This window comes from Nerophis lumbriciformis, linkage group LG14, assembly GCF_033978685.3.
Source record: "Nerophis lumbriciformis linkage group LG14, RoL_Nlum_v2.1, whole genome shotgun sequence".
Taxonomy (NCBI): Eukaryota; Metazoa; Chordata; class Actinopteri; order Syngnathiformes; family Syngnathidae; genus Nerophis; species Nerophis lumbriciformis.
Genome location: NC_084561.2, coordinates 46,146,170 through 46,166,323, shown reverse-complemented (window position 1 = coordinate 46,166,323; position 20,154 = coordinate 46,146,170). Strand labels below are relative to the sequence as shown.

General features: G+C 38.2%; 1 protein-coding gene across 2 annotated transcripts in view; it reads right to left on the bottom strand.

The window, feature by feature from the left end:
- Positions 1-1,819: 1,819 nt before the first annotated feature.
- The window catches only part of ttll7 (tubulin tyrosine ligase-like family, member 7), a 271,036-nt gene continuing 252,701 nt past the window's right edge, over positions 1,820-20,154 (bottom strand). Inside the window, exons 20-22 of one of the 2 annotated variants that reach the window (XM_061975468.1) lie at positions 18,736-18,909; positions 2,409-2,490; positions 1,820-2,318 (exon numbers count right to left, since the gene is read on the bottom strand). In XM_061975468.1, coding sequence (XP_061831452.1) covers positions 2,430-2,490; positions 18,736-18,909 — 235 coding nt within the window. In that variant the 3' untranslated portion in view covers positions 1,820-2,318; positions 2,409-2,429. Of the gene's footprint in view, positions 2,319-2,408; positions 2,491-18,731; positions 18,910-20,154 lie in introns of those variants that run through there. The other variant, XM_061975469.1, reaches the window with a different exon arrangement.

The following is a 20,154-nucleotide window of genomic DNA, read 5'->3' as shown; positions in this document are numbered from 1 at the left end:
CACTTTAAAAATATTTTATTGATCTGTCACCTTAAAAACATTTTATTGATCCGTCACCTTAAATCATTTTATTGATCTGTCACCTTAAAAATATTTTATTGATCTGTCACCTTAAATCATTTTATTGATCTGTCACCTTAAAAATATTTTATTGATCTGTCACCTTAAAAACATTTTATTGATCTGTCACCTTAAATCATTTTATTGATCTGTCACCTTAAAAACATTTTATTGATCTGTCACCTTAAATCATTTTATTGATCTGTCACCTTAAAAACATTTTATTGATCTGTCACCTTAAATCATTTTATTGATCTGTCACCTTAAATCATTTTATTGATCTGTCACCTTAAAAACATTTTATTGATCTGTCACCTTAAATCATTTTATTGATCTGTCACCTTAAAAACATTTTATTGATCTGTCACCATAAAAACATTTTATTGATCTGTCACCTTAAAAATCTTTTATTGATCAGTCACCTTAAAAATCTTTTATTGATCTATCACCTTAAAATTCTTTTATTGATCTGTCACCTTAAAAATATTTTATTGATCTGTCACCTTAATAATATTTTATTGATCTATCACCTTAAAATTATTTTATTGATCTGTCACCTTAATAATATTTTATTGATCTGTCACCTTAAAAATATTTTATTGATCTGTCACCTTAAAAATATTTTATTGATCTGTCACCTTAACAAAGCGTTCCTTGGTGGAAGAAAAAGTATTTGGCGGGAAGTAAATATTAGTCCAGGACTTGTAGAGAAGGTAATTTATTTGTTTGGCACAACAAACGAGCGAGACACATCCAACAGGTCCAAGTACTTCATCCAAGTACTGCAAGTACTTGTGAGGTACTGAAGGTGTACTTCCTACTGACACTTCTAGCACATTCAAGTAAACCAGCAGAGAAAGAGTGGAGGCGTTAAAAGGCCTTCAAGGGAAGCGTGGAAGGAGTCGCAGTATCCTGTCGCCATCTTTAGCTCCGCCTTCTTCTCCGTCTCTTCCTGCCACACACGTCAACATTCCAAACGTCCCGTCACCTCCGATACCACTGGTCGATACTGATTTGATGCGATATCAGCAGGAACCATAGAGGCTTGTATCATCCAGTGGTGTGAATGTTACAAAAGTCGAGTGAAACGAGTCAAGCTATTTATTATCAACTGTCTGGAATGGACTTTTGCTGTCTTTAAGTTGAAGTTTGGTGATAATTCACCATATTTAGCCCATGATGCAGCGAGTTGAATGATGCGGACACATTTGTTCCTGGAGACTTTCTAACACTGCCTAGGAGACAACACAATGCTACTATTTTTATAGGACTATCATACTTTTGGTTTTAATATCAGAACAAACATATTTTATTTTCTAATTGTTTAACTAATAAAGTAAGACGTATCCCGATTTTTATTAATATTGGTAATAACAGTCCACATTAACATGAAAAATTAAATAATAGCCATTGTTAAAAATACAAATATTTTTAAATAATGGGAATTATATAATAATATTAATAATAATAATAATACAATACATCACAAGCACAATACAATTATAGGAATATTATATTTTGTTTTTTATTTATTGAAGAAAAGTAATGATCCTGAATTTTATTTGTTTAGGGGAACATTTTTTAAATATTTAATAATAAATATAGGGAAATTGTGTTATTTTCTGGTGATTATCAATTATTATTATAAATAATATTATTCATATTAGTCATTATTGATAAAAATACAAATAATCATAATTAGTAGACACTTTTTTGTTTATCATTGGATGATAAAAATCCTCACAATATGTTGTAATTTTTATTTAATAAAGAAAAATAAGAATTAATTTCTATTTAAGCACTTATTACCATGTGTTGTATTATTATTAATAAGAATGAAGCATAACAAACAATACATGCTGGTGTTTTTCTGCTGATATCAGATCGATGTGGATATCGACCCCTGACTTGGTATCGCACAGGTGAGAAGTATCGCTCCTAAAATGGCTTTCACACATCAAGAAAAAGAGATACTAATATTCCGTAAGGGCGTGAGGCATTCACTGCATGTGGGAGAAAACAGCATCAACATGTTGGAAGGTTCTCAGTCCGAGCCCTGGACCTTGGACCTTGGACCTTGGACCTTGGACCTGGGTCTCAGCGTCACACTCAGGAAGTCACCCGGAGGTTAAAGGTCATTGAGGCCAGCGTGACCTCACAAGAGGTCCATCTTGGCCAAGAGGTCGCGAGCGTGGAGCGACCAAAGCTGGATGAAGAACCCGAGACCACTTCATGAAGAACCCGAGACCAGGAGACACCTGGAAGCAGAACCACAGCAGGATTTCATGATAACATCTCCTGCCTGCTGATTGGTTCCATGCTAGAGGAGATGATAGTGATGTTGATACCTGAGGAGTCAGCAGATGTTCCTATGACACCTTCCAGCGAGACAGAGCAGTGAGGCAGCTCCTGCTAACAGCGTTCCAGTACCTGCCAGGTACACACAGGTGAGCACGTCCACCTGGGACCATACAGGTTGGCAGAGTGCCTCACATTTCATGTCATCATGGATATCACATTCAGGTCGGTATCGTTCTCAGGGCTTCATCCTAACGCGGCTTCAAGTCCGTATCGTTCTAACGCGGCTTCTAGTCTGTATCGTTTTAACGCAGCTTCAAGTTGGTATCATTCTCACACTGCTTCCAGTTAGTGTCGTTCAAATGAGGCTTCAAGTTGGTATCGTTCTAACATGACTTCAAGTAGGTATCGTTCTAATGAGAATTCAAGTTGGTATCGTTTTAACGCAGTTTCAAGTTTGTATCGTTCTTACACTGCTTCAAGTCAGTATCGTTCTAACGTGACTTCAAGTCAGTATCGTTCCAACATCCACACTCTCCAATCACCAAGTAACACCATCCACACTCTCCAATCACCAAGTTCCAACATCCACTCTCCACTCACCAAGTTCCAACATCCACACTCTCTAATCACCAAGTTCCACCATCCACACTCTCTAATCACCAAGTAACACCATCCACATTCTCTAATCACCAAGTAACACCATCCACACTCTCCACGTTCCAACATCCACACTCTCTAATCACCAAGTTCCAACATTCACACTCTCTAATCACCAAGTAACACCATCCACACTCTCTAATCACCAAGTTCCAACATTCACACTCTCTAATCACCAAGTAACACCATCCACATTCTCTAATCACCAAGTAACACCATCCACACTCTCCACGTTCCAACATCCACACTCTCTAATCACCAAGTTCCAACATTCACACTCTCTAATCACCAAGTAACACCATCCACACTCTCTAATCACCAAGTTCCACCATCCACACTCTCTAATCACCAAGTTCCAACATTCACACTCTCTAATCACCAAGTAACACCATCCACATCCTTTAATCACCAAGTAACACCATCCATACTCTCCACGTTCCAACATCCACACTCTCTAATCACCAAGTTCCAACATTCACACTCTCTAATCACCAAGTAACACCATCCACATTCTCTAATCACCAAGTTCCACCATCCACACTCTCAAATCACCAAGTTCCACCATCCATACTCTCTAATCACCAAGTTCCACCATCCACACTCTCTAATCACCAAGTTCCAACATCCACACTCTCTAATCACCAAGTTCCAACATCCACACTCTCTAATCATTAAGTAACACCATCCACACTCTCCAATCACCAAGTTCCAACATCCACACTCTCTAATCACCAAGTTCCAACATCCACACTCTCCACTTACCAAGTTCCACCATCCAAACTCTCTAATCACCAAGTTCCACCATCCACACTTTCAAATCACCAAGTTCCACCATCCACACTCTCTAATCACCAAGTACCACCATCCACACTCTCCACTCACCAAGTTCCACCATCCACACTCTCTAATCACCAAGTTCCACCATCCACACTCTCTAATCACCAAGTAACACCATCCACACTCTCTAATCACCAAGTTCCAACATCCACACTCTCTAATCACCAAGTTCCACCACCCACACTCTCCACTCACCAAGTTCCAACATCCACACTCTCTAATCACCAAGTTCCACCACCCACACTCTCTAATCACCAAGTTCCAACATCCACACTCTCCACTCACCAAGTTCCAACATCCACACTCTCAAATCACCAAGTAACACCATCCACACTCTCTAATCACCAAGTTCCAACATCCACACTCTCTAATCACCAAGTAACACCATCCACACTCTCTAATCACCAAGTTCCAACATCCACACTCTCCACTCACCAAGTTCCAACATCCACACTCTCTAATCATCAAGTAACACCATCCACACTCTCTAATCACCAAGTTCCACCATCCACAATCTCTAATCACCAAGTTCCACCATCCACACTCTCTAATCACCAAGTTCCAACATCCACACTCTCTAATCACCAAGTTCCACCATCCACACTCTCTAATCACCAAGTTCCACCATCCACAATCTCTAATCACCAAGTTCCACCATCCACACTCTCTAATCACCAAGTTCCAACATCCACACTCTCTAATCACCAAGTTCCAACATCCACACTCCCTAATCACCAAGTTCCACCATCCACACTCTCTAATCACCAAGTTCCAACATCCACACTCTAATCACCAATTAACACCATCCACACTCTCTAATCACCAAGTCCCACCATCCACACTCTCTAATCACCAAGTCCCACCATCCACACTCTCTAATCACCAAGTACCACCATCCACACTCTCTAATCACCAAGTAACACCATCCACACTCTCTAATCACCAAGTTCCAACATCCACACTCTCTAATCACCAAGTTCCACCATCCACTCTCTAATCACCAAGTTCCAACATCCACACTCTCTAATCACCAAGTTCCAACATCCACACTCTCTAATCACCAAGTTCCAACATCCACACTCCCCACTCACTAAGTTCCAACATCCAAACTCTCTAATCACCAAGTTCCAACATCCACACTCTATAATCACCAAGTAACACCATCCACACTCTCTAATCACCAAGTTCCAACATCCACACTCTCTAATCACCAAGTAACACCATCCACACTCTCTAATCACCAAGTTCCGACATCCACACTCTCCACTCACCAAGTTCCAACATCCACACTCTCTAATCATCAAGTAACACCATCCACACTCTCTAATCACCAAGTTCCAACATCCACACTCTCTAATCACCAAGTAACACCATCCACACTCTCTAATCACCAAGTTCCAACATCCACACTCTCCACTCACCAAGTTCCAACATCCAAACTCTCTAATCATCAAGTAACACCATCCACACTCTCTAATCACCAAGTAACACCATCCACACTCTCTAATCACCCAGTTCCAACATCCACACTCTCTAATCACCAAGTTCCAACATCCACACTCTCTAATCACCAAGTTCCAACATCCACACTCTCTAATCACCAAGTAACACCATCCACACTCTCTAATCACTAAGTTCCACCATCCACACTCTCTAATCACCAAGTTCCACCATCCACACTCTCTAATCACCAAGTAACACCATCCAAACTCTCTAATCACCAAGTTCCACCACCCACACTCTCTAATCACCAAGTACCACCATCCACACTCTCTAATCACCAAGTAACACCATCCACACTCTCTAATCACCAAGTTCCACCATCCACACTCTCTAATCACCAAGTACCCCCATCCACACTCTCTAATCACCAAGTTCCACCATCCACACTCTCTAATCACCAAGTTCCAACATCCACACTCTCTAATCACCAAGTTCCACCATCCACAAATATGACCAACGTGGTGAAGCTGTATTTTTATGTCTACTTTAATTGTACTAACAGTTTAGTTAAGAAACAAATGATTATTAATGAAGTTTATTTTAGCACGGTTGTATTACCAAACATTTGTGGGTGTGGTTGTTCTCAGTGGGAAACCATGCACATGCAGCAAAAGCAATTATGCAAATGAGGCGATGACATCATCTGGACTGACCACTTTTCTTCCACCATGATGACAACGTGGACTCAAAAGGTTTTTACAGTGTGGGGACACAGTGCACTTGAGAAGTGTACTCACATACTGAATGCACTTAAGAAGTGTACTCACATACTGAATGCACTTAAGAAGTGTACTCAAATACTGAATGCACTTGAGAAGTGTACTCAAATACCGAATGCACTTGAGAAGTGTACTCACATACTGAATGCACTTAAGAAGTGTACTCAAATACTGAATGCACTTGAGAAGTGTACTCAAATACTGAATGCACTTGAGAAGTATACTCAAATACTGAATGCACTTGAGAAGTGTACTCAAATACTGAATGCACCTAAGAAGTGTACTCACATACTGAATGCACTTGAGAGGTGTACTCAAATACTGAATGCACTTAAGAAGTGTACTCACATACTGAATGCGCTTGAGAAGTGTACTCAAATACTGAATGCACTTGAGAAGTGTACTCAAATACCGAATGCACTTGAGAAGTGTACTCAAATACTGAATGCACTTGAGAAGTGTACTCAAATACTGAATGCACTTGAGAAGTGTACTCAAATACTGAATGCACTTAAGAAGTGTACTCAAATACTGAATGCACTTGAGAAGTGTACTCAAATACTGAATGCACTTGAGAAGTGTACTCAAATACTGAATGCACTTGAGAAGTGTACTCAAATACTGAATGCACTTGAGAAGTGTACTCAAATACTGAATGCACTTAAGAAGTGTACTCAAATACTGAATGCACTTGATAAGTGTACTCAAATACTGAATGCACTTGAGAAGTGTACTCAAATACTGAATGCACTTAAGAAGTGTACTCACATACTGAATGCACTTGATAAGTGCACTCAAATAATTTTAATAATGCCATTCATGTGCAAGTGAGAAGTTTTTGTGTGATGCTTCCTGGGACTGGGGGGTGAATCATAATCATAAATTGAGAGGAGAACATGCTCAGCAGTGGGAGTCAGGCAAGCAAACACCTGCATCAAGCAAGCAAACACCTGCATCAGGCAAGCAAACACCTGCATCAGGCAAGCAAACACCTGCATCAGGCAAGCAAACACCTGCATCAGGCAAGCAAACACCTGCATCAGGCAAGCAAACACCTGCATCAGGCAAGCAAACACCTGCATCAGGCAAGCAAACACCTGCATCAGGCAAGCAAACACCTGCATCAGGCAAGCAAACACCTGCATCAGGCAAGCAAACAGCTGCATCAGGCAAGCAAACACCTGCATCAGGCAAGCAAACACCTGCATCAGGCAAGCAAACACCTGCATCAGGCAAGCAAACACCTGCATCAGGCAAGCAAACACCTGCATCAGGCAAGCAAACACCTGCATCAGGCAAGCAAACACCTGCATCAGGCAAGCAAACACCTGCATCAGGCAAGCAAACACCTGCATCAGGCAAGCAAACACCTGCATCAGGCAAGCAAACACCTGCATCAGGCAAGCAAACACCTGCATCAGGCAAGCAAACAGCTGCATCAGGCAAGCAAACACCTGCATCAGGCAAGCAAACACCTGCATCAGGCAAGCAAACAGCTGCATCAGGCAAGCAAACACCTGCATCAGGCAAGCAAACACCTGCATCAGGCAAGCAAACACCTGCATCAGGCAAGCAAACACCTGCATCAGGCAAGCAAACACCTGCATCAGGCAAGCAAACACCTGCATCAGGCAAGCAAACACCTGCATCAGGCAAGCAAACACCTGCATCAGGCAAGCAAACACCTGCATCAGGGGGCGGAGAGGCGGCGGAGGAGGAAGCGGCGACAGCAGCAGGGGTGGTGCCCGTGGTAGAGGCTGGTCCAACAGCCAATGGTAGGCTTTTATTTGCACATGGCCATATATGGGCAGAGGAAATAAGGAGAGACAAGCACATGCATGCTTGAATAGACTCACAGTTACCACAACAACATGGACATCTTTTTCTCATCGTGATGCACACACCTACCATACCTTTTTATCGTGATGCACACACCTACCTTACCTTTTTTTATCGTGATGCACACACCTATTTATTGTGATGCACACACCTATTTTACCTTTTTATCGTGATGCACACACCTACCTTACCTTTTTATCGTGATGCACACACCTATTTTACCTTTTTATCGTGATGCACACACCTATTTTACCTTTTTATCATGATGCACACACCTACCTTACCTTTTTATCGTGATGCACACACCTATTTTACCTTTTTATCGTGATGCACACACCTAACTTACCTTTTTTGATCGTGATGCACACACCTACCTTACCTTTTTATCGTGATGCACACACCTATTTGACCTTTTTATCGTGATGCACACACCTATTTTACCTTTTTATCGTGATGCACACACCTACCTTACCTTTTAATCGTGATGCACACACCTATTTTACCTTTTTATCGTGATGCACACACCTATTTCACCTATTTATCGTGATGCACACACCTATTTTACCTTTTTATCGTGATGCACACACCTATTTTACATTTATCGTGATGCCCACACTTATTTTACATTTTTATGATAATACACACACCTATTCAACATTTTTATCGTGATGCACACACCTATTTTATCTTTTTATCGTGATGCACACACCTATTTTACCTTTTTATCGTGATGCACACACCTATTTTACCTTTTTATCGTGATGCACACACCCATTCAACGTTTTTATCGTGATGCACACATATTTTAAGTTTTTATCGTAATGCACACACCTATTTTATCTTTTTATCGTGATGCACACACCTATTTTACCTTTTTATCGTGATGCACACACCTATTTTACCATTTTATCGTGATGCACACACCTATTTTACCTTTTTATCGTGATGCACACAACTACCTTACCTTTTTATCGTGATGCACACACCTATTTTACCTTTTTATCGTGATGCACACACCTATTTTACCTATTTATCGTGATGCACACACCTATTCTACCTTTTTATCGTGATGCACACACCTATTTAACCTTTTTATCGTGATGCACACACCTATTTTACCTTTTTATCGTGATGCACACACCTATTTTACCTTTTTATCGTGATGCACACACCTATTTTACCTTTTTATCGTGATGCACACACCTACCTTACCTTTTTATTGTGATGCACACACCTATTTAACCTTTTTATCGTGATGCACACACCTATTTTACCTTTTTATCGTGATGCACACACCTATTTTACCTTTTTATCGTGATGCACACACCTATTCAACGTTTTTATCGTAATGCACACACCTATTTTACATTTTTATGATAATGCACACACGTATTCAACGTTTTTATCGTGATGCACACACCTATTTTACATTTTTATGATAATGCCCACACCTATTCAACATTTTTATCGTGATGCACAAAAATATTTTACCTTTTTATCGTGATGCACACACCTATTTTGTGTTTTTATTGTAATGCGCATACCTATTTTATGTTTTATCGTGATGCACAAACCTACTTTGTTTTTATCGTGATGCACACACCTATTTTAAGTTTTTATCGTAATGCACACACCTATTTTATCTTTTTATCGTGATGCACACACCTATTTTACCTTTTTATCGTGATGCACACACCTATTTTACCTTTTTATCGTGATGCACACACCTATTTCACCTTTTTATCGTGATGCACAAACCTAATTTTTTAACATGGTAAAAATGTGAATGTGTTGAAGGTGGAATGGTTGGATTGGGGTGAAAAATGTGGAAATTGTGCAACTTGGTAAAATGTCCCTGAAAACTGGGAAATCTTGGACATCCAGGAATTTTTTTTTAAATTGTTGAAGGAGAGCACACCATTTTGAAAATGTTGAATTTTTTGGAGTTGGAACGGTTTGAATTGGATGAAAAATTGTGGAACTTTGAAAATTGTCCTATTGATTGCAATGGGAATTTTGGGAAAAGCGGGAATTTTTTTTAGAAAATGTTAAGACTTGAGTTTGGAGCTAATCCTCCTTTTTCATTGTCCCATTTAAAGCAGCAGTTGCATTGTGGGAATTTTTCCAGTTCAACAAACAACTTTGAATTTTTGTCCCGATTAAGAGGAATTATTTGACGGTTGAAGAGGGTTGAAAAGTAGTCGCCAGAAAAAAGGGTGGAAATAGGGCTTTGCAAAACCTGGAATTCTGGAAATTCCTGGAATTTTTTTGAACTTGGAAAAATGATCGTTTGAATGTCCAGGATGAGTGGAATGTGTTGAAGGTGGAATGGTTGGATTGGGGTGAAAAATGTGGAAATTGTGCAACTTGGTAAAATGTCCCTGAAAACTGGGAAATCTTGGAAATCCAGGATTTTTTTTTAAATTGTTGAAGGAGAGCACACAATTTTGAAAAGGTTGAATTTTTTGGAGTTGGAACAGTTTGAATTGGATGAAAAATTGTGGAACTTTGAAAATTGTCCCATTGATTGCAATGGGAATTTTGGGAAAAGCGGGAATTTTTAAAAGAAAATGTTAAGACTTGAGTTTGGAGCTAATCCTCCTTTTTCATTGTCCCATTTAAAGCAGCAGTTGCATTGTGGGAATTTTTCCAGTTCAACAAACAACTTTGAATTTTTGTCCCGATTAAGAGGAATTATTTGACGGTTGAAGAGGGTTGAAAAGTAGTCGCCAGAAAAAAGGGTGGAAATAGGGCTTTGCAAAACCTGGAATTCTGGAAAATCCTGGAATTTTTTTGAACTTGGAAAAATGATCATTTGAATGTCCAGGATGAGTGGAATGTGTTGAAGGTGGAATGGTTGGATTGGGGTGAAAAATGTGGAAATTGTGCAACTTGGTAAAATGTCCCTGAAAACTGGGAAATCTTGGAAATCCAGGAATTTTTTTTAAATTGTTGAAGGAGAGCACACAATTTTGAAAATGTTGAATTTTTTGGAGTTGGAACGGTTTTAATTGGATGGAAAATTGTGGAACTTTGAAAATTGTCCCATTGATTGCAATGGGAATTTTGGGAAAAGCGGGAATTTTTTTTTAGAAAATATTAAGACTTGAGTTTGGAGCTAATCCTCCTTTTTCATTGTCCCATTTAAAGCAGCAGTTGCATTGTGGGAATTTTTCCAGTTCAACAAACAACTTTGAATTTTTGTCCCGATTAAGAGGAATTATTTGACGGTTGAAGAGGGTTGAAAAGTAGTCGCCAGAAAAAAGGGTGGAAATAGGGCTTTGCAAAACCTGGAATTCTGGAAATTCCTGGAATTTTTTTGAACTTGGAAAAATGATCGTTTGAATGTCCAGGATGAGTGGAATGTGTTGAAGGTGGAATGGTTGGATTGGGGTGAAAAATGTGGAAATTGTGCAACTTGGTAAAATGTCCCTGAAAACTGGGAAATCTTGGAAATCCAGGAATTTTTTTTAAATTGTTGAAGGAGAGCACACAATTTTGAAAAGGTTGAATTTTTTTGGAGTTGGAACGGTTTTAATTGGATGGAAAATTGTGGAACTTTGAAAATTGTCCCATTGATTGCAATGGGAATTTTGGGAAAAGCGGGAATTTTTTTTTAGAAAATATTAAGACTTGAGTTTGGAGCTAATCCTCCTTTTTCATTGTCCCATTTAAAGCAGCAGTTGCATTGTGGGAATTTTTCCAGTTCAACAAACAACTTTGAATTTTTGTCCCGATTAAGAGGAATTATTTGACGGTTGAAGAGGGTTGAAAAGTAGTCGCCAGAAAAAAGGGTGGAAATAGGGCTTTGCAAAACCTGGAATTCAGGAAAATCCTGGAATTTTTTTGAACTTGTAAAAATGATCGTTTGAATGTCCAGGATGAGTGGAATGTGTTGAAGGTGGAATGGTTGGATTGGGGTGAAAAATGTGGAAATTGTGCAAAATGTCTCTGAAAACTGGTAATTCTTGGAAATCCAGGAATTTTTTTTTAAATTGTTGAAGGAGAGCACACAATTTTGAAAAGGTTGAATTGTTTGGAGTTGGAACGGTTTGAATTGGATGAAAAATTGTGGAACTTTGAAAATTGTCCCATTGATTGCAATGGGAATTTGGGGAAAAGCGGGAATTTTTTTTTTAGAAAATGTTAAGACTTGAGTTTGGAGCTAATCCTCCTTTTTCATTGTCCCATTTAAAGCAGCAGTTGCATTGGCAGCAAAACAGGCCCAGAGCATAATACTACCACCACCATACTTGACGGTAGGTATGGTGTTCCTGGGATTAAAGGCCTGACCAAACATATTGCTGGGTATTGTGGCTAAACAGCTCCATTTTTGTTTCATCTGACCACAGAACTTTCCTCCAGAAGGTCTTATCTTTGTCCATGTGATGTCGGATGAAACATTTTTTTTTGACATTGCTGTATGTTTACTTTTCACCCTCACATTTTCATAATAAATTCATAAAAGAAGCAAACTTCATGAATGTTTTTTGTGACCAACAAGTATGTGCTCCAATCACAAAAAAATAAGAGTTGTAGGAATGATTGACAGCCATGACATGATGTTCTTTACAAGTGTACGTACACTTTAGACCTGGCCTGAGGTGTGTGATTAGTCAAAGTTGCATTAGTTGGCGTAAGTGAAGTTGCAAGATGGCGACAATGAGAGGTCTTCTCTGGCTGCCCTGAAGATGGTGAGTGCTACTTCAAATATTATTAACCAGGCCTCTCTCTCTCTCTCTCTCTCTCAGGGTCATCTGCTGCTCATCTGGGCTCTAATTGAATTAAGCGGACCTCGGGGGGGCCCCTGGCTAACCTGAGCACTAATCTGTGGGCCATTTTTTTCCCTATTAAGGGCACTTTGGCCCCGCCCACTCTCCCCTGTGCTGGTCCACTCACTGGATGTTCCTTCAGGGACCGCGCTGACAAGGAAATGATTTTCCTGGCCTTTATTAAATCCTTTTTTTGTGACGAGACGATGGCTCCGAGCCTCCTTCTGAGGAGACGTGACGAGTGTTTCCTGGGAAATTAAAACCTTCAACACGGCGTGAAGGTGTTTCCCCACGTGTCCCGGGAATTTCAGGTGACATTTCAGGTTTTTTTTTAAACCCAGTTAGTCGTGACAATTGATGCTAAATGTCACTCAAATAACTTACTGTAGATTCTGGACTATTTTTTTTTTTTTTCCCTACGCTTTGAATCCTGCGGCTTATAAAACGGTGCGGCTAATTCATGCATTTTTTTTCACTGACAACCATGAAGCAAATAGTTTCCAAATACACCTAAACGCTGCATTTTTGTTTGTGCTACGGCACAATCTTTGCTGGTGCAGCTGGGTGAATGCTATACAAGTGTTTTCTGCCGTTTTGAGCTTTGAACCGGAGGTAAACGACTTTTCTACTCGTATGGATTCTTCTTTCAAGTTCTACAATATAACTAAAACTATTCTTACTTACTAAAGTGTCCCATGTGTGATGTCTGTCGGAGTGTTTTCATGCATATTTGTACCTGCTATCGTAATGTAATCAAGCTAGCGTCGTTAGCATTAGCTAATATGCTAACACGTTTACGAGTGTCTGTGTTAGTATTATTAACTTACATTCTTTTTGTAGTGTTTCACTTTCACAAATTCCTCCGTAAATTCACCAAATCACTTCTGTTTTGTGTTACAGTGCCCTTCTTTTTAGTCCTTTCAACCGGAAGTAGAAGCTCCATTCCGTCTTCCAGCCGTCCATAGCGTTTCTACTCATATGGATTCTTCATTCATCGCTCCATGCGACAGTTGTAAGTTTTACAATATAACTAAAACTATTCTTATTTACTAAAGTGTCCCATGTGTGATGTCTGTAGGATTGTTTTCATGCATATTCGCACGTGCTGTCGTAATGTAATCAAGCTAGCATCGTTAGCATTAGCTAATATGCCAACAAATCACTCCAAGCAACGTTTGTAAGTTTTACAATGTAACTAAAACAATTCTTACTTACTAAAGTGTCCCATGTGTAGGAGTGTTTTCATGCATATTTGTACGTGTTATTGTAATATAATCAAGCTAGCGTCGTTGGCATTAGCTAATATGCTAACACGTTTACGAGTGTCTGTGTTAGTATTATTAACTTACATTCTTTTTGTATTGTTTCACTTTCACAAATTCCTCAGTAAATTCACCAAATCACTTCTGTTTTGTGTTACAGTGCCCTTCTTTTTAGTCCTTTCAACCGGAAGTAGAAGCCCCATTCCTTCTTCCAGCCGTCCATAGCATTTCTACTCATATGGATTCTTCATTCATCGCTCCATGCGACAGTTGTAAGTTTTACAATACAACTAAAACTATTCTGATTTACGAAAGTGTCCCATGTGTGACGTCTGTAGGATTGTTTTCATGCATATTCGCACGTGCTGTCGTAATGTAATCAAGCTAGCATCGTTAGCATTAGCTAATATGCCAACAAATCACTCCAAGCAACGTTTGCAAGTTTTACAATATAACTAAAACAATTCGTACTTACTAAAGCGTCCCATGTGTAGGAGTGTTTTCATGCATATTTGTACGTGTTGTTGTAATATAATCAAGCAAGCGTCGTTAGCATTAGCTAATATGCTAACACGTTTACGAGTGTCTGTGTTAGTATTATTAACTTACATTTTTTTTGTATTGTTTCACTTTCACAAATTCCTCAGTAAATTCACCAAATCGCTTCTGTTTTGTGTTACAGTGCCCTTCTTTTTAGTCCTTTCAACCGGAAGTAGAAGCCCCATTCCGTCTTCCAGCCGTCCATAGCGTTTCTACTCATATGGATTCTTCATTCATCGCTCCATGCGACAGTTGTAAGTTTTACAATATAACTAAAACTATTCTTATTTGCTAAAGTGTCCCATGTGTGATGTCTGTAGGAGTGTTTTCATGCATATTCGCACGTGCTGTCGTAATGTAATCAAGCTAGCATCGTTAGCATTAGCTAATATGCAAACAAATCACTCCAAGCAACGTTTGTAAGTTTTACAATATAACTAAAACAATTCTTACTTACTAAAGTGTCCCAAGTGTGATGTCTGTAGGAGTGTTTTCATGCATATTTGTACGTGTTATTGTAATATAATCAAGCTAGCGTCGTTAGCATTAGCTAATATGCTAACACATTTACGAGTGTCTGTGTTAGTATTATTAACTTACATTCTTTTTGTAGTGTTTCACTTTCACAAATTCCTCAGTAAATTCACCAAATCACTTCTGTTTTGTGTTACAGTGCCCTTCTTTTTAGTCCTTTCAACCGGAAGTAGAAGCTCCATTCCGTCTTCCAGCCGTCCATAGCGTTTCTACTCATACGGATTCTTCATTCATCGCTCCATGCGACAGTTGTAAGTTTTACAATATAACTAAAACTATTCTTATTTACTAAAGTGTCCCATGTGTGATGTCTGTAGGAGTGTTTTCATGCATATTCGCACGTGCTGTCGTAATGTAATCAAGCTAGCATCGTTAGCATTAGCTAATATGCCAACAAATCACTCCAAGCAACGTTTGTAAGTTTTACAATATAACTAAAACAATTCTTACTTACTAAAGCGTCCCATGTGTAGGAGTGTTTTCATGCATATTTGTACGTGTTGTTGTAATATAATCAAGCTAGCGTCGTCAGCATTAGCTAGTACGCTAACACGTTTACGAGTGTCTGTGTTAGTATTATTAACTTACATTCTTTTTGTAGTGTTTCACTTTCACAAATTCCTCAGTAAATTCACCAAATCACTTCTGTTTTGTGTTACAGTGGCCTTCTTTTTAGTCCTTTCAACCGGAAGTAGAAGCTCCATTCCGTCTTCCAGCCGTCCATAGCGTTTCTACTCATACGGATTCTTCATTCATCGCTCCATGCGACAGTTGTAAGTTTTACAATATAACTAAAACTATTCTTACTTACTAAAGTGTCCCATGTGTGACGTCTGTAGGATTGTTTTCATGCTTATTCGCACGTGCTGTCGTAATGTAATCAAGCTAGCATCGTTAGCATTAGCTAATATGCCAACAAATCACTCCAAGCAACGTTTGTAAGTTTTACAATATAACTAAAACAATTCTTACTTACTAAAGCGTCCCATGTGTAGGAGTGTTTTCATGCATATTTGTACGTGTTGTTGTAATATAATCAAGCTAGCGTCGTTGGCATTAGCTAATATGCTAACACGTTTACGAGTGTCTGTGTTAGTATTATTAACTTACATTCTTTTTGTAGTGTTTCACTTTCACAAATTCCTCCGTAAATTCACCAAATCGCTTCTGTTTTGTGTTACAGTGCCCTTCTTTTTAGTCCTTTCAACCGGAAGTAGAAGCTCCATTCCGTCTTCCAGCCGTCCATAGCGTTTCTACTCATACGGATTCTTCATTCATCGCTCCATGCGACAGTTGTAAGTTTTACAATATAACTAAAACTATTCTGATTTACTAAAGTGTCCCATGTGTGATGTCTGTAGGAGTGTTTTCATGCATATTCGCACGTGCTGTCGTAATGTAATCAAGCTAGCGTCGTTAGCATTAGCTAATATGCCAACAAATCACTCCAAGCAACGTTTGTAAGTTTTACAATATAACTAAAACAATTCTTACTTACTAAAGTGTCCATGTGTGATGTCTGTAGGAGTGTTTTAATGCATATTTCTACCTGCTATCGTAATGTAATCAAGCTAGCCTCGTTAGCATTAGCTAATATGCTAACACGTTTACGAGTGTCTGTGTTAGTATTATTAACTTACATTCTTTTTGTATTGTTTCACTTTCACAAATTGCTCAGTAAATTCACCAAATCACTTCTGTTTTGTGTTACAGTGCCCTTCTTTTTAGTCCTTTCAACCGGAAGTAGAAGCCCCATTCCGTCTTCCAGCCGTCCATAGCGTTTCTACTCATACGGATTCTTCATTCATCGCTCCATGCGACAGTTGTAAGTTTTACAATACAACTAAAACTATTCTGATTTGCTAAAGTGTCCCATGTGTGACGTCTGTAGGAGTGTTTTCATGCATATTCGCACGTGCTGTCGTAATGTAATCAAGCTAGCATCGTTAGCATTAGCTAATATGCCGACAAATCACTCCAAGCAACGTTTGTAAGTTTTACAATATAACTAAAACAATTCTTACTTACTAAAGCGTCCCATGTGTAGGAGTGTTTTCATGCATATTTGTACGTGTTGTTGTAATATAATCAAGCTAGCGTCGTTAGCATTAGCTAATACGCTAACACGTTTACGAGTGTCTGTGTTAGTATTATTAACTTAAATTTTTTTTTGTATTGTTTCACTTTCACAAATTCCTCAGTAAACTCACCAAATCACTTCTGTTTTGTGTTACAGTGCCCTTCTTTTTAGTCCTTTCAACCGGAAGTAGAAGCTCCATTCCGTCTTCCAGCCGTCCATAGCGTTTCTACTCATATGGATTCTTCATTCATCGCTCCATGCGACAGTTGTAAGTTTTACAATATAACTAAAACTATTCTGATTTACTAAAGTGTCCCATGTGTGACGTCTGTAGGAGTGTTTTCATGCATATTCGCACGTGCTGTCGTAATGTAATCAAGCTAGCATCGTTAGCATTAGCTAATATGCCGACAAATCACTCCAAGCAACGTTTGTAAGTTTTACAATATAACTAAAACAATTCTTAATTACTAAAGTGTCCCATGTGTAGGAGTGTTTTCATGCATATTTGTACGTGTTATTGTAATATAATCAAGCTAGCGTCGTTAGCATTAGTTAATATGCTAACACGTTTACGAGTGTCTGTGTTAGTATTATTAACTTACATTCTTTTTGTAGTGTTTCACTTTCTCAAATTCCTCAGTAAATTCACCAAATCACTTCTGTTTTGTGTTACAGTGCCCTTCTTTTTAGTCCTTTCAACCGGAAGTAGAAGCTCCATTCCATCTTCCAGCCGTCCATAGCGTTTCTACTCATACGGATTCTTCATTCATCACTCCATGCGACAGTTGTAAGTTTTACAATATAACTAAAACTATTCTTATTTACTAAAGTGTCCCATGTGTGACGTCTGTAGGAGTGTTTTCATGCATATTCGCACGTGCTGTCGTAATGTAATCAAGCTAGCATCGTTAGCATTAGCTAATATGCCAACAAATCACTCCAAGCAACGTTTGCAAGTTTTACAATATAACTAAAACAATTCTTACTTACTAAAGCGTCCCATATGTAGGAGTGTTTTCATGCATATTTGTACGTGTTGTTGTAATATAATCAAGCTAGCGTCGTTAGCATTAGCTAATACGCTAACACGTTTACGAGTGTCTGTGTTAGTATTATTAACTTACATTTTTTTTGTATTGTTTCACTTTCACAAATTCCTCAGTAAATTCACCAAAACGTCAGCGTGGAGTTATTGAGTCTGTTTAGCTGATTGGAGAGCTAGCTTGCGCAGCTAGTGGGTCCATGACGACGACCTCTGTTTTGCTTGATCACCCATTTTACTGCCTTGTTTGGAAACAATTAAGGTATGCAAATAAATATTTCTGTGTAAATAAGTCATTTCCCAACGTATATATCTGCGACTTATAGTCCGGTGCGTCTTATATATGGAAACATTTTTTCCTAACATTTAGTGGGTGTGGCTTACATACCGCCGTGTGCTCTATAGTGGTGAAAGTAGGGTATATTCACTGTTACTCAATAAAAATGACAACTTGTGGCAGAATGTGTGCAAACTGAGAGCGACTACCAGATCAGACGTCCTAAATCCTGTCCTGTTCCAACGTATCCAGCGCGTAAGAAAGCCAAGAAGCTCCTCAGACTTCCCAGGGATGCCGTCAGGTCCTCACCTGGTGTCGTCCCACTCGGGGCTGAGGCCGGTCAAAGAGCCGCGGGACTCGGAGACGAACTTGTAGACCACCAGTAAACAGTCGCGGCACAGCTGCACCAGCCTGCGGCAGCAGTGCCGCTCCTCGGGCGAGATCACCTCGCTGCTCTTGCTGAAGATGCTCTCCCAGGACCACCTGGACAAGGACCACCATCCCCACATGATTATCATGAGCTAATCACATACACAATGACAATCACCATTCATTACGTCCGCTAAAGCAGGGCTGTCAAACGTACGGCCCGCAAACTGGTCTTATCCGAGTTTGCCAAGTTTAAAAATGAGCCAAAACTGCTGTTCCAAATGTGTCCACTAGATGTCGCAATAGCGATTCTTTGTATCTTTGTAGATGATGCTACATATGTACAAAAACTAATAAATCACATTTATTTATTATTTAATAAATGATTTCATAAATGATTTCATATTTAAATAAACCACATTCTAAATGTGTCCACTAGATGTCGTAATAGCAATTATTTGTATCTTTGTAGTAAATGATGCTACATATGTAGAGAAAATAAACCACATGTATTTATTATTTCATAAATTATTTCATAAATTTTGAATTTATGAAATTATTTCACAAATTATAAATTGTTTCATAAATTATTTAAATAAACCACATTCTAAATGTGTCCACTAGATGTCACAATAGCAATTATTTGTATCTTTGTAGATGATGCTACATATGTAAAAAAAACAAAAAAAAACCACATGTATTTATTATTTCATAAATTATGAATTTATAAAATGATTTCATAAATTATGAATTTATGAAATTATTTAATAAATTATTAATTTATGAAATTATTTCATCAATTATTTCATATTTAAATAAACCACATTCTAAATGTGTCCACTAGATGTCACAATAGCAATTTGTTGTATCTTTGTAGATGATGCTACATATGTAAAAAAAATAATAAACCACATGTATTTATTATTTAATAAATTATTTCATAAATGATTTCATATTTAAATAAACCACATTCTAAATGTGTCCACTAGATGTCGTAATAGCAATTATTTGTATCTTTGTAGTAAATGATGCTACATATGTAAAGAAAATAAATCACATTTATTTACTATTTCATAAATTATTTCATAAATTTTGAATTTATGAAATTATTTCACAAATTATTTCATAAATTATAAATTGTTTCATAAATTATTTAAATAAACCACATTCTAAATGTGTCCACTAGATGTCACAATAGCAATTATTTGTATCTTTGTAGATGATGCTACATATGTAAAAAAACAACAACAAAAACACATGTATTTATTATTTCATTAATTATTTCATAAATTTTGAATTTATGAAATTATTTCACAAATTATTTCATAAATTATAAATTATTTCATAAATTATTTAAAT